General features: G+C 41.0%; 1 protein-coding gene across 1 annotated transcript in view; it reads right to left on the bottom strand.

Moving 5' to 3' along the window:
• The window catches only part of Sulf1 (sulfatase 1), a 156,577-nt gene that overhangs the window by 48,541 nt on the left and 82,163 nt on the right, over positions 1–25,873 (bottom strand). Inside the window, 2 exon segments of the mRNA XM_087190436.1 lie at positions 8,293–8,462; positions 10,925–11,076. Coding sequence (XP_087046562.1) covers positions 8,293–8,462; positions 10,925–11,076 — 322 coding nt within the window.

Raw genomic sequence — 25,873 nt, 5'->3', positions numbered from 1 at the left:
TCTGAGGTCAGAGAAATACAGCAAGTTGGCCACGAAAGGTCCCCCAGCCATTTACTGATACGTGTCCTGAACACAGAACACAGATCTAAAAGATTACATAGGATTTCTTTATAATAAATATCCTCCTCTTAGTGCCTTTGATGTTGGGTAAGTTTAATTTAAAAATAAATCCAGTTGACTTTTTAAAAACCACAGAACCTCAATGCAAATAAAAATTACAATAGGCAATCAACAGGCAGGCTCACAGTGGGCAAATTATATCTTCACCGGTTATCTTGATGTGCTGGCACGGCCCTGCCTCACTTGGAGGAACTGGGAAGGTTGCAGTAAATTACAAGCCTCAAATTGGACTCCCAGGTTTATAGAATGACACATGTTAAATCTGGCTTATATTAAAAGGGAGAGTTCAGGGCCTGTTGTCCTCTCCTCCCCATTTATTTTTCTTAATTTCTGGATCTGGGAAATGATCTCCAGTTCTGGAGATGAAGTCCCAGGTGGAATCCCAGTGGGTGGCAGGGAGCGGGGGAGTGCATCTGCCTTTTATACGAAGACAGACTGCCACCGCTTCCCTGAGAACAGCAGCTGTTCAGGACCTGCAGGTGGAAGGTCTTGCTGGAACTGACAATGCTGGTGAAAAGTGATCTTTTGCCAAAGACCTGTGGTTGCCTCCTGCTGAGGTCTGCCAAATTCCTTGAAGATGCAGCCTTCCGTCCTCCAGTGATAATTAAGGCTTGTTCCCCTAACTAAGGATTGACTTAAAAATATTCAAACAGGGCCTGGAGCTGTCAGCTGGAACACAGGCCATGGAAAGGAGCTGGGAGCTGTTTTAGCTTAAAAGCGGAAAAACTACATATTCAGTTACTCCTTAACGCTTTGGAATTGGATCCAAATTTGCATCCCAACTCTGCTACTTATTAGTTTGTGATTCTGGATAAGATTTTCTTTTTGATTTAGGGCTTACTCTCCTCATCTATATAATGAGAATGACAACTTTGAAGAGTTCTTGTGATGATCAAATTAAGAGAGATTTCCATGACACTAGAGAGCAAATTATGGGCCCACATCATTCCCTTTTGATAGGTAGGCAAGAGAGCTTAAAAGCTCATTAGGGCATCTTTTTTCCATTTTACAAGTGAAAGTTGAAGTGCATAGAAATGCTAGCTCTCAAAGGTGCTCCCTTTATGTCACACTGACCTGAGTCATGAACCACGGTACCACAAAGCACCTCAAAATCTCAGCCACAGAAAGAAGAACTGATGTACACATTTCATCTATCAAGAGTAAGTCCTCCAAATCCTGAGCCTTTCTCCCTACTTAAAATATCAGGGGAGCCAGGTGTGATGGCACATGAGGGTGGTGGCACAGTTGGGAGACTGAGCCAAGAGGATTACAGGTTCAAAGCCAGCCCAGGGTACACAGTGAGGCCCTGTGAATAAACAAGCAGTAGCTTCGGGCCAGGGATTTAGCTCAGTGGTTCCGCCACCTGCCTTGCAAGTGCAAAGACCTGAGTTCGATCCCCGGTACCAAAAAACCAAACCAAAACAAAACAATCAGTAGCTTCTGCTTCCCATTCAAATGTTTCCCACCCACTGCTGAATGTGGATTTTTGTTGCAAAACAGAACAAAATCTGACCCTGGTCCAAGCCACAGTGGGTGTGTCAGTGAAAGGGTAGTTAACACTGGCTGATGCTAAAATCAAGAAGAGGACAAAGGGCCAGATAGTAATTTTTAAAATTTCTATTGCTTTCCTTAAAAGAAAATCTGCCAGGTGTGGTGTCACCTGCCTGTAACCCCAGTTAGGTGGGAGGCTGAGGCAGAAGAGTTGCACATTCCCAGAAAGCCTGGGCAACTTAGTGAGGTCCTGTCTCAAAATAAAAAATTAAAAGGGGTGGGGATGGGCTGTAGTGCAGCAGTAGAGCACCTCTGGGTTCCTGCCCCACTATGGAAAAGGAGAAAGAAAATGTGTGAGGGAGGTGGTCACTCGTGCCTGGCCCAGGCAGGTAAACTGTCCATTGTCTGTTGGTGAGGGCGTTACTCTACCCAGCACAGCCTCCCAGGGAAATGGACTGTTCCTCTACAGACCACTCAGGTATGTAGAAGTTGTAACTTTTCCCAGCTAGGCATCCCTACACTCTGCCTTTCTTTGGTTGTTGCTCTTTTGAAACTGTTACTCAGCACTCTGGATCACAGATACCCGATCACTGCATTTTAAATTCTATCTTTATCATTATGTCACTTCTGGGGGGAAGGGGGTTGATTTTCTTTCCAGCATTGTCTGACAAAAACTAGGAATAAGAACTCTGAAAAAAAAAATCCATAATGTCATCTTTCTTTTTGATGAGTGTTTTAGGATACCAATTTAGTAGCAAAGAATAATCTCAAGAAATGCATGTGTTACCTATTTTAGGGAGTTGCAAAAACTTAGAGGTTCATTTTTACTGCTGATGGCCTTTGCTGTCATTCCAGTGAAAATTTATGTATTTCTGTGCTTTATATCTGAACATTTTTTTCATTTGTTATTTAGCCCCCAACAACAACACAAACTACTGATCGAAGCCTCAAAGGACACTGGTGGCAGGGCTATCATTCACTGAGAAGTGAAATAGGCCTCAATTCCCAGAACAAGGCAGTTATACAGATTTAAGACACACACTCAAAGTATTAAAATGGAAATTCTGTACTGAATTTTCCAACCCACACTATCTTTGTTTTCACTAAAATTGAACACACTTAACTGACTTTATGGAGCTATTTCTCTCCTGACTGCAAATGTCTTTAGGTAGGTAGCATTTGAATGGATGTACAATAAGACCACGTCATCTTAACTACAGGCATATAATAAAAATCATTTGAAAAGCCTTTTGATGATGCTGAAGCCACCCATTAGAACTGAGCGAATACATAGGGATCCCTCTGACACTCAGTGGCAGTGAGGGGAGCTGAGGACAGGTGGTGTGATGGTGGATGAACTAGTAGGATGAACTAGGTCTGAGAAAATTGAGTTTTGGTTCCACTTTGGTCCCAACTATTCACAGGTCCTGGAGAAAGCCCCTGGGCTTTCATTAAAAAAAAAAAGACTTTGAGTTTTCATTTTTAAATTTAAAAAATTATAGAGTTAGGGTATCTCTGGGTGCCCTTTTAATTTATGAAACTTCTTGTTGAAATATTTTGAAACAATGGTAAAAAAATGTTTTAATGCCAGCTAGCTGGTGAGATTAACATTACCCATATGGTAAATAAAAATAAAGTAGGCAACTACCATGTCAGGAGCCAAGCTTACCAGGCCCTGGGAGGCAGAGATAAAACACTTTTGTCTCTGCTTCAGGACAAAGCTGCCTCACACAACTCAGGGCAAATTTCGCATGACATTCTATTTGAATGCTGCCCTCTAGTGTTGTGCGGCTGAACTTCCGGGACCTGGGTAAGCAGGGGTATCGTAGTAAATAAAAGAGAGAAGAATAAAGTAGAACTATAGAAAAGGGAGCAGTTAGTTCTGACCAAGTCAGAAATTTGCATGGAGAATTTAGAATTTGTCATCTTCAACTGGATGCCATCTTTTCATGTATTTGTGGATGAAAAGAGTAAGAGTACAAATTCTTTTTAAGGCAAGACATTTTTTTCCAGCTTTAGCTAACAGGAGAAAAAGTTGAAAAATTTTGTCCAGTGGCTTATGCAAAGATATGTCCCCTTTGATTACTGTTTATCCAAAAGTTCTGTTTTCACAGTAGTTCTTACCAGTTGAGACACGGATTATTCTACTGAATTTTTAGGTTTGAACCTCTATGTGTGCTCCAATTATGGTTAGCAACAACTGTTGAACTGGAACAACCCCCCCCCCCCAAGTTGTCAGGGGCATAGTTCGCAGGTGGGTGACAAGCACACCTTCTAACTCTCCAGTGTGTGTCCTCTTACATCACTGAGGCAGGAAGAACAAGTAGGTGAGGATATGCATTCTTAATGCTACTGGAAAAATAACACTGAGAAGTCTGGTAGGGTCTTGGCCATAGTGAAGGGCTTTATGGTAAGAATCACTGTAGGTATTTTCTTCTTTTGAAAATGCTGGGGATCAAACCCAGGGCCTTGGGCATGCTAGGCAAGCACTCTATCAACTGAGCCACATTCTCTGCCCCTATTGTTTGTACTTTTTTTTTTTGGTACAGGGGATTAAACTCAGGATCTTGCACCTGCAAGGCAGGTGCAGTGCCACTGAGCTAAATCCCCGGCCCTGTTTGTATTTTTATGGCAGAGACTTCCTTTGATTTCTCAGAGGCTGTGAGTGGCTAAGCTACCATGTGATACAACAGTACCCCCATGTGACTGATAATCTGCCATCATACTTAGCTCACGGGCATAACCTCTCCCCTCAGTCTGTTAAGCCAACACGCCATACTGAACTGGCTTCCTGCCTTTGTTGGGAATGGCAGACTCCATGGAAACATGATACCTTCACTCCAGGCTGTGAAGGTCAGAGAGCTATAACCCAAGGCTGGATGAAAGGGATCGGATGAGGGTTGACCACCAAGGAAGAGGACCTAAAGCAAAAGTTCACATTATTAGCTTCCTGCAACAGGAGAGTCTACAGCTCCTTGCTGTTTTCCCAAGGCCTGCCAAGTTGTTTTGTACAGTACTTAACTTCTTGCATGCCACTGCTTAAATGTGTTGCTCATGTTTTCACCAAGGAAGCTGGCCATTCAGTAGCTCAGTGCGCCACAATTGGCAGCTTGTCTTCAATTTGCCTCACTCCTTTTGTCTGAGGACTGAACTCTGAACCTGCACACTCACAAGCTGCCCCATGGGATGCACACTCCCTCCCTCCAGCCCCTTCCTCCAGCAGCAGCTGGAGAGACCTTCACAACAGAGATGCCAGGAATTCAAGGCTCCCAGAGCCTGCTGGAGACAGGGCGGCTCTCCATGCTCTAGGTGCTCAAAGCCCGAGGCTTAGTGGCAAAGAGAAGCTGAATTACCCCACCAACCATGTGAATTTTCATTTTCTGTGAGAAGCAGTATTCATCCACCACACACATGTGCACCTGGAAAAGCTAACACAGCCTTGACGGCTGCTTATCCTGTTTATTTTTATTTATCTATTTTTTTAATACCAGGGATTGCACTCAGGACTTTGAGCTTGCGAGGCAGGCGGCAGAAGCACTGTGCTGAATCCCCGCCCTTACCCCGTTTATTTTCAATGGCCAGGTGCACAGGCTCATCACAACATAGCCTTAGGTGGTCAGGAGCTCTGCCGTGGCACAGTGGATAAGCAGCCACTTGTGACTTGCCTAGCTGCTTCCCCTAAACCTTAACTTGAACTGTATGGAACTGCACTTTTTTGTGGGTCAAAAAAGACCATAAATTGGCAGCTATATATTGTTCATTGTAACAGAAAAGATCGACAAGATTAATATTTCTGGGGTAACCTCTATGTCCCAGGCCCATAGGTAGAGACTTTACCTATGTTGTCTCTCTAAATTTTTGTTCATGACATCACATCAAGATGCTGGTATTATCCCCATTTTATAGGTAAGACCATGGAGGTTCGGAAAGGCTTAAAAAACTGCTCTAAGGCTTGGTGAGTACAGTTGAGACAGGAGAACAGGGTTCTTAACCTGGAAGGCCTGAACACTTTCACTCTACCATGTGTAAGTTTTGCTCTGTAAAGTCAATGGTAAAGGCATGGCTGGTTCACTTGAACTAAGAAGGAATAATAGTCTATTTGTAAGGAAAAGATCAAGTCCCCTAATTTTTTGTTATTTTTCTACTTACTAGCCTCCAGTGACCTTGTGTTTACAGTTACATACAAACTCACTGAAGTCTCAATATTTTGCTGTTTACCTTTCAAGCGTTATCCCTGTTGCTTAATGTGTATGCCGTGCTCCAGTTCCTAGGTCACATGTTATATTTCCCACGTTTATGGTGATTTTTGACTGTGCCATACCCAGTCCCTATATACCCAAGGTCTGCAGAATCTTCTGCAAACATTTTCCCTATCCTTTGAGGACCCTTTGAATGCCTCTTGGTCCATGACGTTTTTCCGGTTCTCCCAAAAGATGTGAATGGTTTTTCATTCAGAGTCCCACAGCTCCATGAAAGCCTGCCCTATGCTTGCCACTGCTGGTACTCCCAGTGATATAATTAACCAGACACTTCCTCCTCTTCCCTCTAGAAGAGGGGTCATGGAAGAATTATTCCATTGAGGATCAAATAATAAATATTTTAGGCTTTTCTGGTCACATGGTATCTGCCACATCTACTCCATTTGGCTCTTTCTTGTATCCTGAAAGCAGCTAGAAGCGATATACAAATGAATGAGCATGGCTATGTTTCCATAAATTTTTATTACCAGAACCTGGTGGCAAGCTGGATTTGGACAATGGGCCCCAGCATGCCAATCCCTGTTCTAACTTATTGGCTCCTAAATGCTAACATTGTGTCTTCCTCAGGACTATCTTTCTTCTGAACTGTATAGTAACACAGGCAGCACTTATAAATCCTAGTGGAATGAAATAAAATTTTTAATTGTTGAAATCAGAGATGCTTTCTTCAAAGCTATTGTCTGAGGCCCTGAGAATTCTGCAGATTTCCCTCCTCATGCCGTTAATTTTCTGTACATGCAACGGGGCTTTGAGAACCTCTTGACCTGCAGCTGATTTTCCCCTAGGCTGAAGACCTTGCCTTGAAGCTTCAAAGGCAGGCTGACTTCTAAGGAACCATAAAACACCATATATTATCAACCCTTTCCCCTCAAACTCAGGGAACCACCTGTCAGGCTTATGGTTGTAGACTGTTACCTTAGGCTGGGATTCCACTAATGCAACAAAGGAAGGTACACAAAGTGTCTTCTGATTAAAAAAAAAAAAAAAGGGAAAAGGTGGGTTTTGGGGTATTGAAGAAACGCTGAAGATCTTGTAAGACCTTTTCCTTTCACTGAGTCAGCTGGTTACTAAATTTGTAACTGAGCTCAAACAGAGAGCTGCTTGCCACGTGGCTTCATTCATGAATTTATTTGCACAGTTATACGTAGGGTGAGATTTTCACAGGCTTATGTTTCTGCCTAGGGAGTTGATTCCAAAACACAATGGCTCATCTAGATCAGATTTCCCAGGTGCTGGGGAAACCCTCCTCATATACTGAGCATATTTCATGCAATAAAATAACTTTCATCTTCCAACTTTTGGGGGCTTGGCTTTCCATGTATTTTTAGTTCCTGTCAAAGTTCAGCTCTGATCTTCTTTCTAGTCTGAATCACTTGATATGTGAAAAATGATCTATATAATCCTGACTAGGAATCATCAGTGAGTTAGTTTTAATAAAATCAAAATAAGAATATAAAGAGAAAAATTTTCCAAGAATTGGCAACTAGAGTGGTTACTTATTGACTTTTATAAATTTCTTTCTATCAGGGATCTTGTCTAGAAAATCACTGTGGATGCAGACGGGTAGTATTTAAGCACAAGTAGATTAAGAAGTGAGTCTGGGATTTTAGTGATTAAAAGAAACAGACATCAAGTCCCTGCTCCCTGCCTTTCTAATGCCAAGCTTTCTGCAGAGCCAGTGTCTGTGTGGAGCACTGCACATTGGTTACAACGGTTGGAAAGAAATTGTGTTGAGAGTCAACAAAGCCACGTTTTTTCTTGTCAAGATATCTAGACTTTTCCACCCTTGGCTAGTGAGAATTTGTGGCACACTGCAGCTCTCTTCTCTCCTTCTCAGCCCTCTCCCCTGTGCCTCCTGGCCCCTCCTCCCCGAGACCCACCTCTCCGAGAGAAACACTGGTTATTTTAAAGCCATGACCTAAGAAGGCCTCTTGGGCAAGCCACTCAAGCTGCTTCTGCAGCAATTCTAATTGCACATCTGCAGCAAAGCTGCTCTAGCATTCGCCTGGAAAATAAACTCACGCTTCTAGAGCCAGCCCTGGGTGGCCACTCTGCTGCTAGGAAAAGCATGCCCTTTGACCTTTATTATTCTTAGGCCTGACTCCTGAATATTATTTAAGACAACAACAGGAAGCACTAGGTAAAAACTGCCCCCATTCACCCGATGTGTGCCTCTTCCTTTTCAGTTACTTGTAAATGTTTCAAATGTGGTTCCTAATCACACCACCTAGGCAGGGCTCTGTATTTCAGACAAGGCTGCTCTGGGCCGGCACTGAGGTTATCATCTGGTCATGGTGGATGCTGACATCTCTGTCTTGTTGATACGCAGTAGGAAAAGAAATGGAGTAAAGGTGAGTATCAGGGTGGGGAGAAAAAAAAAGGGCCATGTTTGGCAGGGAGCAGTGTTGACGCTATTACTCACATGTGTTGGGAGGCATTGGGGTACAGTTTTGAAAACTGTGGGGCTGAGTCCTCTGGGCCGTGGGGCGCAGCATGGCTGATCACCATCATAATGGGCCTATGGGGATACATTCTCTTAGACATTTTGAAGTAATTAATGCTCTCGTTAGTGATTAAGTCTGTGAAGTAGTCCTGAAACATACATTTGACACAAAACAAAAATTACAAAAGGTGACATTCATCAGTTCACATTTGAATACTACTTTCTTCAGAAGCAACTCACTGAATGAAGAGATAAAATCTAAAACAAGAAAGGAAATGATACCTCTCAAGGCAACTAAACATCTTCAAGAAAAGAGAAAATCAGTTGCCAGTTAATTTCTAAGTCTGCTGGCTTAGTAACATGCAAAAATTACATATATATATATTTTAAGCAATGGACAATTTACCAATTAGGGAAGAAGAAAAGACAAATTGTATTTGCCCAAGACAATGATCTGACCCGGCAATACAAGTGCTAGAACACATGAAACACCGGATACATATTTCATTCTCAGGTTTCATTGATGTAATTCATTGGCAAAAAATTTAATTACTTCAAGGGCAGGAAGCACCCACACCCACACCCACACTCCAGTTGCAGCACACACACACACACACACACACACTCACGCATGCACACACAAATGCAAAATACAAGAAAAGATCTTTTCTTCAAATTAAAAATTCACCTGAGGGAATAACACAACTTTGCTGCTAAGCAAAATCGAGGCCCAAATCTGGGAGCACAGAGGAAAGCTGCAGCATTTTATAAATTAATTTACTTGAAACACTTAAATACGGGGAGTGGCTGATTTCCTACAGATTGGGCTGTGTTAATTGTACAACTAAAGCAATACAGCTGCAGGGATTAGAGCCTGACTTGCCAAGAAAATGACTTAACCCCAGCCAGGGGGGACTGATGCAAGTGGTGCGGGGGAGGGAGGGAGGGAACGGGATGAAAAGGAAAGAAAAGATGAAAATTTACATTCAACCACCTGCTTCCTCTAAGTGTGTGTCACTGGCCTGGAGCTCCAGTATGAACTTTATTCAGAGAGTCCCAGGCAATGTTCACAATGTCAAAGGGTTCTAGCCATGACCGGTCACATGTTGTGGATTTAAGGACCAGAACAGCTGCAAAAGCAATGCTAGAGGGACAAAATCTGTGTCACATATCATTGTTAGGACAAGTCCACAGGTTGTCCCCTTCTTCCACGAGAGTATCTTTTTAATTTCTTTCCCCGCTACAAAAAAAAAAAAGATATCTATTCTTTTCAGACACAGTTGTCTTCGACACTTAATCAGCTGTGATAATGAGCAAGTTACGCTGATTTAGTATTTGGAGAGAAGCTTGATTACTTTGCTCTCCTTAGGGCAACAGGGGATGAAAAAGGTTAATAGCTTGAACAAGGAGCATGAAAAGCATCCCTACAGCTAGAAACTGATAACAGGGACAATTAGCGCATGTGGCACACACTGTGTTCACGCTATGATTGTGTCCACAACTGGGGAAATGACCTAGGGTCTGAGATTGGTGGGCCTGCTCTAGGCTGCTTTTTGTTCATCTTAAAAAATTAGAAAGTTACTGAAATTTGCCTCAAAGGTCCCTGGCACTCTCAATTCTGATGAGCCTAGAAGCCTGTTTAGCAATGTCTGTGAATTCATTTGCATTCATTGTTTTCTAAAGGGTATGAAAGATCAGGACTTATACCTTATCTCCCTCTAAGTCCCCTGTGCTCAAATCAGGCCAACAACATTAAATTAAATTCCTTCTTTTGTTTCTACCAAGTTCTCTACCCTGTCAGGAAGGGCTGCTACATAGAGCCAATTCTTGACTTCCTGTAGGTAAATGAGGAAGAGATGGTATGGCTAGAAGGGAAAGTAGGGAAAGGAATATAGTAGGCAAATTAACAAGCTAAATTCAAAGGTATTTTCCCTTTTGCACTTATGATCTGAGAAAAAAACCTTTAAATTTAAGTGCGCAATTTAACACTTCTGTGAATTTCTAAGTCAACTCTAGGATCTGCGTGTTAGAAAACCATGGGGTGGGTCAATTTCAGTTTCTGTGACCTGATTTAGAAATTGTAAGAGTGATAGCCTTAAAAACTTCTGTGGACTCTCACTGCCATGGGGCAGGTGTGCTTGTCACATATACTAAGCTTGGTCAGACAAGGAATGTGGTTTCTTAACCTTTAATTACTGCACTTGTCTGATCTTACTTTTACATCTAAATCTCAAGCCACCAGCAAAATATACTTTCACCCTACCGAAAAGCAAAACAGTACAAAGATGAACATTTGATTATGTGGACAAGTCCTCCAGAGAGAGAAAAACAAAAATTATTGTAAGACAGAATAGATGATCTATCATTTCCTTGATGATACTTTCATCAAAGGCTGATTGCTTTTCAGACTAATGAAGGGGGATCACTATACAGAGGCAGTGTTCCTTTAGAATCTTTTTCTTGCTGGAGTTGAAAATTACCTTAAAATTTCTTATTCTAACACTGTGAGAACATAGAAGGCAATCTTGTGGATAGTTTAACTCACTGAAAATGGCTTTTCCCCATTATGCACAAAGTAAATTGATGCAGTGTAAAAGTGCCCGAAAATTACCTTTGCATAATCAAATCCATGCTTTTCTTTGATGCCATTGCGACAAACAGTGTAATTATAGAAACGAGAATTCTTGATTAATCCAAGCCATTCTCGCCACCCAGGAGGGATATAGCTGCCATTATATTCATTGAGGTATTTTCCAAAAAAGGCTGCAATGGAAAAAAAAAAAAGGGTTATTTTCTCATGTGAAATGATTAATCACAAATAAATGCATAAATATGAAATTATGACTTGAAAAAGAGATGGTGAAATGAAATTTAATCTAGGCAACAGCAATGCCAAAATTTCTCCAGTCCTTTGGCAAAGTGACATACACACATTTTCCTTTTGAATAAATATAAGTAGCACCAAAGTACATGGATTATGGTTCAATAAAATCACCATAATTATTATAACACTCTGGGGAATCTATTTCTTATGATCCTCCTGGAATAAAACCAGAATATGTTCTTTTGTTAAGTGAATGTAACCATCAGAGAAGTACCCAGTGTGAGATTTGGGGTGCTACTGTTTGGCAAGTACTAAAAAACTGTAAGTTTCGTTTTTGTGGCAAAATAAATTTCCTAACTTACTGTTTGAGAGTTGTGAATTATAAAAACACTACCAAAAAATCTTATCTTGGTTTTCACATATCGAAAGAATATACATTTTTCCAAATCAGGGAATGGGTAAAATCTGTTTTTAGGGATATGGTCAGTGTTTTCATGTCACTTTGCATTTTTATGTCATGGCTGTTTATGTATATATATATTTTATGGATATATATCTATTATTGCTAATAAATTCTGGTAACAGAGTTACTACATGGATCACTTAATTTCATAGAATGATAGTATAATAGACGTTTATGTGCAACAAAAACACCGCTATTCATTGAAAAGGCCCCTGGAAGGCCTTCACATTCAAAACTGGCATGTCATATCTAAGAAAGGCCACTACGAAACAGGCTGACTGATCCCTTCTGAGAGAAAGACTGAAAACATGATCCTTTGCTGGAGATGACAATAGGAAAGGGGGGAAAGAGAAAGAAAGGAAGGTGAGATTTCAGGAACAAAATAAGTTGCATATTGAAGTCCAATACCTTTTTTTTTTGGTACCGGGGATTGAACTTGGGTCCTTGTGCTTGCGAAGCAGGCGGTAGAACCACTGAGCTACATCCCCGGCCCTCCAATACCTTATATATATCAGAAGGGTGGCAAAACATGTATTACTGGAATAGTTTTGAGAAAGAGGGTGCTACTTATAATTTTCACGGATACACTAAGAAAACAGGTATAAAAAAGCACTATTCTAGGTAAAACTGTTGGCTGTATTAACCAGAAAATTTTATTTCATATTATATATGAAATATACGGATATGTAGATATATGTCTGTGTGCACACACATGCATACCGATACATACATACATATATGTAGGCAAATTTGAGGTTTCTGATTTATTTTTTGGTACCGGGGATAGAACTCAGGACCTTGTGCTTGCAAGGCAGGGGCTGGAACCACTGAGCTAAATCCCTGGTGGTTTCTGATTTTTATAATGTTGCGACCTTTTGTTTTGGGAAAGACCATGTCCTGTAGCCAGCCTGATGCCTTCCATACTGAAGCTCCTTCTGGCGCCATGAAGCAGGGTTTACAGGTGCTTCCTCATACACTTGTGGCAAATGGTAGCAGTACTGGAAAGACTGGCTTTGGATGACAAAATGGATTCCAGAATCAAAGCATTTTATTGGCATTAGTCTTAAAGCACACACATCTGAATCTTTAACTTATCCAGTGATAAACTCGGCAGTGTTTATTGATGTATTGAATGTTCACTGGTTGAATCTGTGAATGAGTGAACTAATGGAGGGTCAGCCAGCTGAGCCCCCAGTGCTGGAGGATCCTGCCTGCTCCCTGAGTAGGTTGATGGGGACAGGACAAAGTGCCCAAGGGGGTTTTGCATCAGATGCTCAGGATTCTCCTCTGTACCATGTGCAAGAGGAATACTTCTTATCTTCAGAGACTACTTGAGCTTTTCACATGGAACCACAGGATGATTTTCCTGTTCTGACAAAACTCAGTGTGACTTGGAGTCACAGGTGGTGAACCAGGGCCACACCCTACCAGTGGTTAGTGCCAAGGGGGACAGGCTCCAGGAGACTTGTGCTTAATAACCTTGGGCTGGCTCTCTTTGGCCTTCTCCACATCCCCAGAGGTTTATTCGCCTTCTCTGTCTTCTTGTTCTCGAAGAGGTAAGAGAGCATAGTGGTATAGAATAAAATCCTAGAGCCAGCCTGCCTGGGTTCAAATCGTGGCACTGCTACTTGTCAGCTCTCCCCCTTCCCCTCTTCCATTCTCTGATGAGAACATAATAGTCGTAGGACTGCTGTGAGGACAAAATGAGTTAATCAGTATGTAAAGCACTTAAAACAGAGTCTGGCAGGCTCATAACAAGGGCTTATTAAATTCTGCTACTCCTGATGTTATTATGAGCATCACCATTATTATTATTCTTTCTACCTTTGCCTTCTGATTTTAAAATAGTTTACCATCCTGCAGCACATGGAAATCTTGCTCTAGAGTTTTCACTGCACATTTGAAAACATCCCTTGAAAGGTGACATACTTTTTGCTCCCCAATATGGCTTATTTTGTGGAAACAGATCCCCTCATTTGCCTTACATCTTCCTGCTTAATCAGTTTTTAAATGTTTCCTGCTACTTTTGGTGGTTTTTTTCCCCCCTTAAAACAGTCACATCAAGTCAGTCTTACCCTTTCCTCATTGTTTTACTTTTTAGGTTATTTTGCACTATTTTCTGCCCATTGCCATGGCTATTACCCTCTGCCTTAATCCTTCCCTTATAAACGACTCCTTCAAGTCTCTTCATAGCCCTTGTTATAGGCTTCAGAAGTCTCTCCAGGTTTTTGGTGTCTTTGTGTTAATGGAGTGTGAAAACGTGCTCAGGATTCCAGATGTGTCATTACCCATCACACTTGTTCCAGAGAGACGGGACCCTGGCGTTGTGATCAGCACCCAGGGCTGTCAGCTGCACTCGTTGTAGCCTTTCTTCTTGCCTTGTGACATTGAGACTCATTTGTAATCACCCTTCGCTTCTTTCGATATTACATTTCCTGGAAGCGCGCTGCAATTGATTATCTGGGCTTCTAATTATTTTCCTCCAGATGTATTAAATCTCCTTCTCCCTCCCTAAGGTGAATTTTATTTTCTTGTCCATATTGCCATTGCATCTATGTACAGGTTCTGGACAATTTGAAAGGTTTCTATACTCCGGCTTTGACAATTCAACTCAGCTGCCACTGACATGACATTTCCCTGACCTTCTATATCATTCTCTTCTTCTGGACACCACTGAACACTTCTCTTCACAGCTGTTAAGAAGGTGGTAGGAGACTGGGCGACAGGGAGGCAGATAAGGAAGACTCTATTGTAATGACTGCTGGCTATGGGGCCTGCCACTTCTTTCCAAGTCCACCTATGACACAATCCTTAGAAAAATATCCTTGAACTCTTGAAGCAAAGGCACTTATTTTTAAGCCAGTAATTACAAAAATATCTGATGCTGCAGAGAAGTCAAATCTTGTTTACTATATCAAAGGATGTATTATTTGTAATTTTACTCCATGTAGTTAATAGATTCGGGGGGCAAAATTTCACAGTAGTAACTATAAATATACATAATTTTGAACCAAGTTGAAATTATTATTAGTTTGGTTTTATATAAGAATTTGGTTTCCCTAACTGGGTTATAAGTCTAATAAAGTCCAGGATCTTACTTTATTACACCCCAGTGTCGAGTGTAGTTTTAAATACATTGTGGTTTGATAAATTTGTGGTGTATTTCATGTTTATGTACCTATCAAAAATCTATAATACATAATTCATAACAATAAGAATATTGTCTTACTTTAAGTGAACTCTACAATTAAATTCCATACTAAAGAATAAATAAATGTGCTTGCTGTAACTAATGTAAGTACATTTTGTTAGGTCAAAAGAGATGAAATTGGAAAATAGATTAAGTTGATTTGTTACAAAAGAATTCTTAACAAAAGGATTTACTGCAAAGCTAGACGTGACGGCACACATCTGAGGTCTGTCTGAGGTCCCAGCTGCTTGGGGGGCTGATGTAGAGAATTGCTTGAGCATGGGGGTTCAAGACTGGTCTGGGCAACATAGCAAGGCTCTGTCTCAAAAAAACCCCCAAGATTTAGTGAAGATTTCTATTAAATATTACTCCTTCCATTCATGATATGAAGGAGAATTAGCGTGCGTAAAATTTAATTCTTATGTGATTAAATTTCATATGTGTACTGTGTGTTATAATTGTAATTTGAACACGATAATTTTTAACTGCATCGATATGGTAATTCCAGTGAGTATAATAAAGTGTGCAATATAATCTTGCACAGGAAAGAAAACTTAGAAATCATTCTGCGTCAATCTCTGCATGATATTGGTTGAAAAGCTGGCCTAAATCCGCAAAACTACTGAAGGGCAGTGCCAGATATGACTCCAACTCCTTCATCCTCACCTTAGTGTTTTTTCTTGCACTCCATGCTGCCTCAACTATGGTTGGTCTTTTCTACTTTAAAGTTTCGTGCGGTTTTATATTAATGCCTATACCCTCATAAGAAATGTAAACTAATTTTTTTAAAGCAGATTCAGGTAGAACATTCACTTTCATGATAGGTACTCCAATGTCATTCCCACTTCACTTGTCAGAACAGAGTGCAACAGGCACATTACTGGTTTTTCCCTCTTGAACATTTAAGCTATTGTAGACTCATATTTTCCATGACTAAAGTTAGAAAAATTTAGGCTACACCCAGCCCCAAAATATGCCTAAGTTGTAAAAAAGAAAAATCATGTCATATAATGGTGAATATTGGATCAATTCAATTCATTTAAATCTATGTATGCTGGATGCCTCCCAAAATAAACCTCTCAGTAATTCATCTTCTCTGAGCTGTTCTTCATAAAACTTATTGTTGTTTTGCCTTTTGTCTAGATGGATACTTAGGTACGATACATATTTCAGTTTCCTTCATTATTTTTCTTAGGTTTGCAGCTTAATATTCCAAATAATAGGTGCATTATTAGGAGAGCAATATAATATTTATACTTTGTTATTTTTCCCCCACTAGTTCAGTGCCTCATAAATAACTGTCGCTTAATAGATACTCACCAATTCTTTTTTTTTAAATTAAATTCTTTTATTGGTACATTGTAGGTATATAGCACAATTACATTTCTCATTGGGAATTGTACCTTTACATAATGCATCTTGGTTCTTATTTTTTCCCCATTCCTAGCCCTCCCTTCACCCCCTCCACCCTTCCCTATTTACAAAGACTTTATTTCCATTTTTTCCATTTCTCATTATTTTTCCTTTCCCTTCTTTCCTTTCCCCTGCACCTCCCACTACCCCTACCCCTTTGGACCTTTTCTTTCTATTTTGCATTATCGATTATTCATTCTAATCATTGGTACATTTTAGGTATACAATATAATGACATTCATCATTGGAAATTTGCACCTTTACATAGTCTCTCTTGGTTCTTATTTTTCACCCTTGCCCAGCGCTCCCTTCAACCCCTCCAGTCCTCCCTATTTACAAAGATTTTCTTCCTATTTTTCCATTTTCTCATATTAATCCCATTCTCTTCTATCCTTTCCCCTAGCCCTCCCACTTCCTTCCCCTTTGCCCCTTTTCTTCCTATTTCACATGACCTATTACACATTTAGTCCTTATTTACACTTTCAGTTTCTCACACCAGAGAAACTATTCAGTATTTACACATGTGTGTCCTATTTATTTCACTTAAGAGTATCACCTCAATGTGCATCCACTTAGCTATAAATGTCTCTAATTTCTCATTTTTGATGTCTGAGTAGTACTCCATTTTATTAAAAAACCACATTTTCTTGATCCAGTCTCCAGTTGATGGGCATTTGGGCTGTTTCCAAGTTTTAGCTATTACAAACTGCACTGCTATGAACATGGGTGCACATATATCACTGTGGTATGATTCTTTTAATTCTTTGGGGAAGATCCCCAGCAGTGGGATAGCTGGGTCAAATGGGACTTCCAGTCCTAGTTCTTTGAGGTATCTCCATACTGATTTCCACAGTGCTTGCACCAGTCTACACTCCCACCAGCAGTGGAGCAGGATTCCTCTTTTCCCACAGCCCCACCAGCATTTGTTATTGGTTGATTTCATGATAGCAGCCATTCTTTCTGGAGTGAAGTGGAATCTCAGCATTGTTTTCATTTGCATCTCTCAAATGATCAGTGATGTTGAACAGTTTTTCATGTATTTATTTGGTATTTCTACTTCTTTGTCTGAGAAATGTCTGTTCATTTCAGATGCCCATTTTTGGATTGGGTCTTTAAATTTGGGAGGTCTGACCTTTTTAAGTTCTTTATAGATTTGAGATAGTAGACCTTTGTCTGAGGAAGAGCAGGTGAAGATTTTTTCCCACATTGTGGATTGTCTCTTCACACTGCTGGTGGTTTCTCTTGCTGCGCAGAAGTCTTTTAATAAGAAGAGATCCCACTTGTTGATTGTTTGTGCTAGTTCACGGGCAACTGAGGTTTTGTTCATAAAATCTTTTCTTACACCGATGACTTCAAGGGTTCTACCTAACCTCTGTTCCAACTGGTTGAGCATTTCTATTTTAATATTTAGATCTTTAATCCATTTTGATTTTAGTTTAGTGCATGGTGAGCGATATAGGCCTAGTTTTAATCTTTGGCAAATTGAAGCCCAATTTTTGTAGCACCATTTATTAAAGAGGCTATCTTTCCTCCAGTGAGGGTGTTTGGCTCCTCGATCAAAGATGAGATGGTTGAGTGTGTCGGGTGCTGTTTCTGCATCTTCTAATCTGTTCCACTGATCCTCAGGTCTGTTTCTTTGCCAGTACTATGCTGTTTTTATCACAGTAGCTTTGTAGTGTAGTTGCAGGTTGGGGATTGTGATAGCCCCTGCCATGTCTCTGTTACCTAGAATTACTTTTGCTATTCTGGGTCTAATCTTATTCCAAATGAATTTTTGGATTGTTTTCTCAAGGTCCATGAAGTATGCTGCTGGGATCTCAATTGGAATTGCATTAAATCTATATAGCAGTTTTGGAAGTATGGCCATTTTCACTATATTAATCCTTCCTACCCAGGAGCAGGGGATGTCTGTCCATTTTCTGATAGCATCTTCAATCTCTCTTTTCAGAGTGCCATAGTTTTCAGAGAAGAGGTCTTTGATTTCTTTTGTTAGGTTGATTCCTAGGTATTTCAGTTTTTTGGATGCTATTGTGAAAGGAATTATTTGCCCTCTTTCTCTCTCAGTGAGTCTGTCATTGGTGTACAGGAAAGCTATTGATTTTTGTGTGCTGACCTTGTAACCAGCTACTTGACTGAATTTGGTTACTAAGTCCAGAACACTTTTGGTGGCATTCTTGGGGTCTTCTATATAGAGTATCATGTCATCTGCAAATAATGACAATTTGACTTCTTCATTACCTATCTTTATTCCTTTTATTTCTTTCTCTTGTCTAATTGTCATGGCTAATGTTTCCAGAACTATATTGAACAAGAGTGGTGATAGTGGACATCCTTGTCTTGTTCCTGATTTTAGTGTGAAGGGTTTCAGTTTTTGACCATTTAGTATGATATTGGCTGTTGGTTTTTCATAGATGGCTTCTATCAGTTTGAGGTAGAGACCATCTATTCCAATATTTTGTAGGGTTTTTATCATAAATGCATGTTGGATTTTGTCAAATGCTTTTTCTGCATCTATGGAGATAATCATATGGTTTTTGTCCTTGGCTCTATTGATATAGTGTATTACATTGATTGATTTTCATATATTGAACCATCCCTGCACCTCTGGGATGAATCCCACTTGATCAGGGTGTATGACCTTCTTGATGATCTTCTGCATTCTGTTTGCCATTATCTTATTAAGGATTTTCGCATCTATGTTCATTAGTGAGTTTGGCCTATAGTTCTCTGTTTTGGTTGGGTCTTTCTCTGCTTTGGGGATCAAGGTGATGATTGCTTCCAGGAATGAATTTGGGAGTATTGCTTCCCTTTCAATTTCATTGAAGAGTTTAAACAGTACTGGCAGTAGTTCCTCTCTAAATGTCTTGTAGAATTCAGCAGTGATGCCATCAGGGCCTGGGCTTTTCTTAGTTGATAAGTTTTTAATTACATTTTCAATTTCATTGGTTGATATTGGGTTGTTTAGAAGTTTTAGGTCTTCTTCGTTCAACTTTGGTAATTCATATGTATCTAGGAATCTGTCCATTTCTTCTGTGTTGTCCATCTTATTGGCGTATAGGTTCTGGAAGTAGGCATTGATGATCCTCTGGATTTCTGCTGGGTCTGTTGTAATTTCACCCTTTTCATTCCTAATTGCATGGATTTGGGCCTTTTCTTTCCTTTTTCTGACAAGGTTAGCTAAGGGTTTGTCAATTTTGTTGATTCTTTTGAAGAACCAACTCTTGGCTTCATTGATTTTTTGTATTGTTCTCTTAGTCTCCATTGCATTGACTTCTCCTCTGATCTTTATAATTTCCTCCCTTGTATGAGCTTTGGGGTTGTCCTGCTCTTCTTTTTCTAGAAGCTTGAGGTTCAGCGTGAGGTTAATTGGGCTCATTCTGTTTTCCTAATATGCATATTCACTGCTATGAATTTCCCTCGTAAGACTGTTTTCATTGTGTCCCATAGATTTTGATATGTTTTATTGTCATTGTCATTTAATTGAAGGAACTGTCCGATTTCTTCTTTAGTTTCCTCTGTGACCCATTGGTTATTCAGAAGTCTATTGTTCAATTTCCACATGTTTATGAAATTTTTTGAGTTTCTTTTGCTATGGATCTCCAACTTCATCGCACTATGGTCTGATAATATACAAGGGATAACTTCAATTCCTTTGCACTTGCTTAAACATGTTCTATGTGTGAGTATGTGGTCTATTTTTGAGAATGATCCATGTGCAGCTGAGAAGAATGTGTATTCTCATTTTGTGGAGTGGAAGACTCTGTAAACATCTCTTAAGTTCAATTCTTCAAGAGTTCGATTGAGTTCTAGTATTTCACTACTTATTTTTTGTCTAGTTAATCTATCTATTTGTGACAGTGGGGTGTTGAGGTCCCCCACTACAATTGTATTAGTGTATATATGACTTTTCATGTCCATTAGTATTTGTTTTATATAGTTGGGTGCACTAGTGTTTGGTGCATAGATATTTATGATTGTCATCTCTTCCTCTTGGACTGCTCCCTTTACAAGGATGTAGTGTCCTTCTTCATCTCTCTTAATCAGTGTTGGTTTGAAATCTACTTGATCTGCAAAGAGGATAGCTACTCCTGCTTTTTTTCAGGTTCCTGTCACATGGAGTATTGTTTTCCACCCTTTAACTTTCAGTCTATGAGTTTCCTTTTGAATTAAGTGTGTTTCTTGTATGCAGCATATTGTTGGATTTTGCTTCTTGACCCATTCTGCCAGTCTATTTCTTTTGATTGGTGAATTGAGACCATTAACTTTGATGGTTATAACTGAAACGTATTGACTTGTCATTGCCATGAGTTATTCTTTTTGTTAGGTTCTCCCCCTTGACATTTAATTTCTTGTCATGCCAGATGGGTTCATTCTGCTTTGCTTCCTGGGGTTGTGATCCTCAATGTCTGTTCCTAGGATATTGTGTAAAATTCTTTGCAGTGGTGGTTTGGTGTTCACGAAGTTCCTAAGGTGCTCTTTGTCATGAAAGTATCTTATTTCTCCATCCATTTTGAAAGATAGTTTTGCAGGGTACGTCAATCTGGGTTGGAGGCTGTTTTCTTTTAGGGCTTGGAATATGTCACTCCAAGCTCTTCTTGCCTTGATGGTTTGTGTTGAGAAGTCTGCTGTGATTCTGATGGGCTTTCCTTTGTATGTGATTTGTTTCTTTTCTCTAACTGCTTGTAGAACTTTGTTCTTCTGTTGAGTTTCTGGAATCTTAACAATTATATGCCTATGTGTAGATTTTTTTTGATCAAGGCTATTTGGAGTCCTATATGCCTCACTTATCTGTATGTCAAGCTCTTTTCCCCTGCTTGGGAAGTTTTCTGCCATTATTTCTGTGAAGAGATTTTTTTATGTCATCTGCACTCTCTCCTGTTTCTTCATTGAGTCCAGTCAGTCTTATGTTAGTCTTCTTTGCATCATCTAGCAGCTGCTGGATTGATTTCTCATGCTCCCTTATAATTTTGAAGCAATTTTTCTTTTCCTGGTCATTAATTACAATCTTATCTTCTATATCTGAAATTCTGTCCTCACATTGGCTCATTCTGCTGTGTAGACTTTCAATGGAGTTTTTCATCTCCTGGAAATCTATTTGTATCTGTTTTATGGATTCCATTTGTTTCTTATGTTGGGATTCCATCATGTTCCTGAGCTTCTCTCTAGATTTATTAATCATGTCTTGCACTAGGGGCACAATTTCTCCTGTTATCTGAGAAATTATTTCTGATTTCATTTTTTCCAGATCCCCTTTTGTTGCCAGTTCAGTGGGTCCAGGTGGTTGAGTATCAGAGTGTTCCATCTCATTTCCCTTTGGGGTTGCTGTAGGTGATCTGGAAGTCTGGTTTTGAGACTTATTTACGTGTTTTCTCATTTCGACTGGCACGGGGGAGGGGGGGAGCTGTTAGCGCCTGCACGGATTACCTCCTCTGAGCTGGGAGAGGTGGGACAGGGGCCGGGAGCAGCAGTAGGGATGGTGACCCAAAAGCCCTTTCCTGTGGACTGGGAGCAGCGGGAGGGATGGTGGCTGGGAAGCCCCTTCCTCTGGACCAGGAGCAGTGGGACGGCAGCTCAGAAGCCCCTACCTCTGGGCCGTGAGCAGCGGGACTCAGTGCCATGTTTTGGTGATCTGGTGTCCTCTGCGTCTTTGTGGTGTGGAACCAGGTGGCTGCCTGTCTGCAGCGGGGTGATTCGGCATCTTCCGTGGGATTTGGGACCTCAGTAGGGCATGGGCAGACCTGCCTGTCTGCAGCGGGCTGATTCCGTGTGTTCGTTGTGACTTGGGACCTCGGTAGCGTGTGGGCAGACCTGCCTGTCTGCAGCAGGCTGATTCGGGGTATTCTGCGGGACTCGGGACCTCGGTAGGGCGTGGGCAGACCTGCCTGTCTGTAGTGGGCTGATTTGGCGTGTTCCACAGGATTGGGGACCTCGGTAGGGTGTGGGCAGACCTGCCTGTCTGCAGCAGGGTGATTTGGTGTCTTCTGCAGGACTTGGGTCCTCGGTAGGGCGTGGGCAGACCTGCCTGTCTGCAGCGGGGTGATTCGGCATCTTCTGCGTGACTCGGGACCTCAGTAGGACGTGCGCCTCTGAGGCGGCCGTGGCTCGTCCTGCCACTCACCAATTCTTATAATTTCCTAACATGCCTATATTAGTCAGCTTTGTCATCACAGGGATCAAATATCGGATGCACACAACTTAGAGAGGTTTAATTTGGCTCATGGTTTCAGAGGGTTCAGTGCATAGTCAGCTGGCTCCAGGGCAGAAACATGGTGGAAGGGCATGATGGAGCAAAGCTGCTTCATTCATGGTGGTAGTGAAGCAGAACACAGAGGAAGAACTCCAGTGAAAGGTAAACCCTCCAAAGGCTTGACCTCAGTGACCCACCTTCCACAGCACCCCATTTCCTAACAGCACACTCAGCTGTGAACATGGTGGATTAATCCACCAATGAGTAGAGCAACCCCATGACCCAACCACCACTCCAGGAGTCTCTTAATCCAGTCAAATTGACAGAGTTAACTGGCGCAATGCCTATCATTCTTGTGTGTTCATGTGTGTATTTTCACATAGATTACTATCCATGGCTATGTCAATAATTATTGTCACAAAGACATCTTTACTTCCTAATTGTCTGAGACACTTCAGTATTTTTTCATGAAAGATAAATTTAAATGATACAGGTCTTTATCACTGTTATTTTGGTCTTCCAACTTTTAATCCTTCTGAGTGTCTCAATCCTTGAAAAATTAGCCTTTATTCTCCAGGAGCAAACCTGCTCCCCCTGGAGGAAGCACCCAGGAAAAGCTTGCTGGGTTTCACAGTTGCCATCAGGAAAGCCTTCCAGTGCGGGGTTCATCCTGCCCTAACCCTTAGGGCAGCATACTGGAGCGATGCTGGAGACCTAGATCTTCATGCAGACACTTCTCGTGTTAATGTCACTGTTACTTGAGCAAGTCACTGTAACCTTGTGGCTGTACTTTTGTTCTTCTAAAAATAAGGGAACTGAGCCATCATGGCATGTATACAACATAGTAACATTGAAACGTGACAGAATATGCGGCGCTTCTTAGAGCAACTGATTTGTTTTGATTCTGGTGACCCAGTAAACTTTGCAATGTATAGTGGATTTTTTTGGGCTTTTGCCACCAAGAAGCCTGTTTCTAAATATGCAACCTTTCCCTACATCTCCATGGTATGTAGTTCATGCCTCGACTTTAACTAGTTTAGCCTTTGTTTCTGTCAAAACCTTATTGTTCTGTATCCTATCATGTTTTCTGGTCTCTGTAAGGCATTTTGGAAAAGGGTGAAGAGAATAATAATTAGAGAAATAAGAAAATGAGGTGGGCGAAAGACTTTGGGAGTCAGAAGTGCTAGGTTTATTTCACCACTGACAGGCTGGTGACCTTAGACAATTAGCCTTCAAGAGTCTTGGTTTGTGCATTGGTAACATGGGTGAATCCTTCTTTGCAAGCTTGCCGTAAGGTGAAGCTAGGTGAACTAAGTGAAGTTGAGCATGGTGACTCATGCCTGTGATCCCAGCACTCTCGGAGGCTGAGGCAGGAGCATTGCATGTTTGAGCCCGGCCTGGGCAAATATTAGCAATTTAGAGAGACCCTGTCTCAAAATAAAATATAAAAAGGCCTGGAGATGTATCTGTATGTGAAGACCCTGGCTTCGATCACCAGGACTGCACAAACCAAACCAAACCAAACCAAAGCAAACCTAAGTGAGATAACTTCGATAAAATTCTTGGTACAGAGTACATAAGAAACCAGAGTAACTGCTTCCCTTCTCACCTTCCCTGAGCTAGTTGAAACAACTTAGCACACCCTGTTGGACTAAGTCTTGGCAGGGCCCTGCTCTCCCTGCACCTGTCTTTTTTTTTTTTGAGACAGGGTCTCATTGTGTAGTTTAGGCTGATCTTGAACTCACCTTGTAGTCCAGGCTGGCCTCATGGCAATCCTCCTGACTCAGGTTCCCCAGTGCTGGGATTACAGGCATGTGCCACTATGCCCACCTCTTGCACCATGTCACTCTGGTAGGATGAGAAGCCCAGCCCTTCAAGCTCTGGATCTGCTCTAGGGATTAAATTTTAGGGAGCCTGGGAACTGGAAGGCTGTTTTCATACCACACTTCCCGTGGTATGGAATTTAGTGGTTAAAATCAGGAACTAGGCATTAGAGGACCTCTTCTGCTTCTGGTTCTGAGTTGGTTACACAGAATTTGAAACCCCCACTTCAGTTATAAAACACAGCCAAGTACATTTGCTGTCTATGAACCCTACAGGGATGTGTGATGGATTTGCAAATTGCTTTAGAGTTCTCAGATGAAAGGTGCTATAAATTTAAATCACTAATGTGAGAAAACACACTATGCTTCTCTGTAACCTCCCTGTAACCTAATTTCCCTCCTAACCAAAAGCAGATACCCTTCAGATCACAGGAGGAGCTACTTCTTCGAGTAGAGATGTTGAGATGCCTGTGAGTGATGCTGCTATCATATGCACAATCGATATTTTCATCCATAAATAACAAGTATTAAGTGCCCATGGGGCACTCTGCAAAAAAGCAAATGGCCATGTATTTCTGGGTCCAGTGGGAAAGATTAATTTAATTTTTTGGGGGGAGGTATGGGGATCAAACTTGGGACCTTGCGCTTGCGAGGCAGGCGGTAGAACCACTGAGCTAAATCCCTGGCTTGATTAATTTAATTTTAAAAACAGATTTAAGAGAATATTTATTTGAAATCCTTTAGAATAACCTTCAGAATAGAGAATCTGTAGGCCTGAAAATCATTTCCAATAAGCTTTCAAAATGACCTCTTTAATTTTTACGAATAAGTCTAGGTGGATCTGGACAAAAAACATTGGAAACTCTACTTTTCACTGCATCCCCTCCATATATATTCTTGTTTTCTTCCAAGAAAATACACTCTGAAAACCCAAGGACAGCCATCAGCCCTGGGAGAATGAGGGCTGGGAGGGTGTCACACAAATCCTACACATTTTTCTCACTGAGATCAGTTTGATGTTTACAACCCCTGTCAAAAGAGGTCCCCAATTTGCAAAAGGCCTACTAATCGAAAACATCATCTTGCCCGGTGTAAGTTAAACACTGATACCAGGTGTAGCAATTGGGATGATTTCCTTTCCTAGAAGATGGAGGTGAACATTTGAGACCTAAAAATAATGACTTAATAATGACTGAAGCAATAGTAATTATGCACAAATAAGTAAATGAATCAATAGGGTGTACATCATTGGTTTATTTGCTTAGTTACTCATTCAATAAGCAATAAGTAAGTTTGATCACCTGCTGTACTCCAGACCCTGGGATAGGTTCTAAACAGCTTGAAAACTGAGTCATTTCTCATTTGAAACAGTCACCAGGAATTTGCCAGCATCTAAGAAAAGCCTTAAGGTGTGTTGTGATCTCCTGGGACTTGAGAGGTATAGGTAAGGAGGCAAATGGAACAAAAACTCTTTTATTTTTGGGTTATCCTGGAAAATTCCAACTGCTGGGTGTCCTGGTGAGTCCACTGAGAATCCTGACTTTTCTAAGGGATCTGTCACTGGTACATTTTTCAGAATAAGACGTTAGTGCTGTGGCTTGAATATAGTTTTTGCTTTCTCTGAAATGCATTTTGAAATTGACTGTCATGGTGATGGGGC

The sequence above is a fragment of the Heterocephalus glaber genome, unplaced genomic scaffold (assembly GCF_053883595.1).
Source record: "Heterocephalus glaber isolate CG9 unplaced genomic scaffold, H.glaber_assembly_v1.0 deba00001553, whole genome shotgun sequence".
NCBI lineage: Eukaryota > Metazoa > Chordata > Mammalia > Rodentia > Bathyergidae > Heterocephalus > Heterocephalus glaber.
Note: the sequence above shows the minus strand (reverse complement) of the source record. Positions and strands in the feature narration are given on the sequence as shown.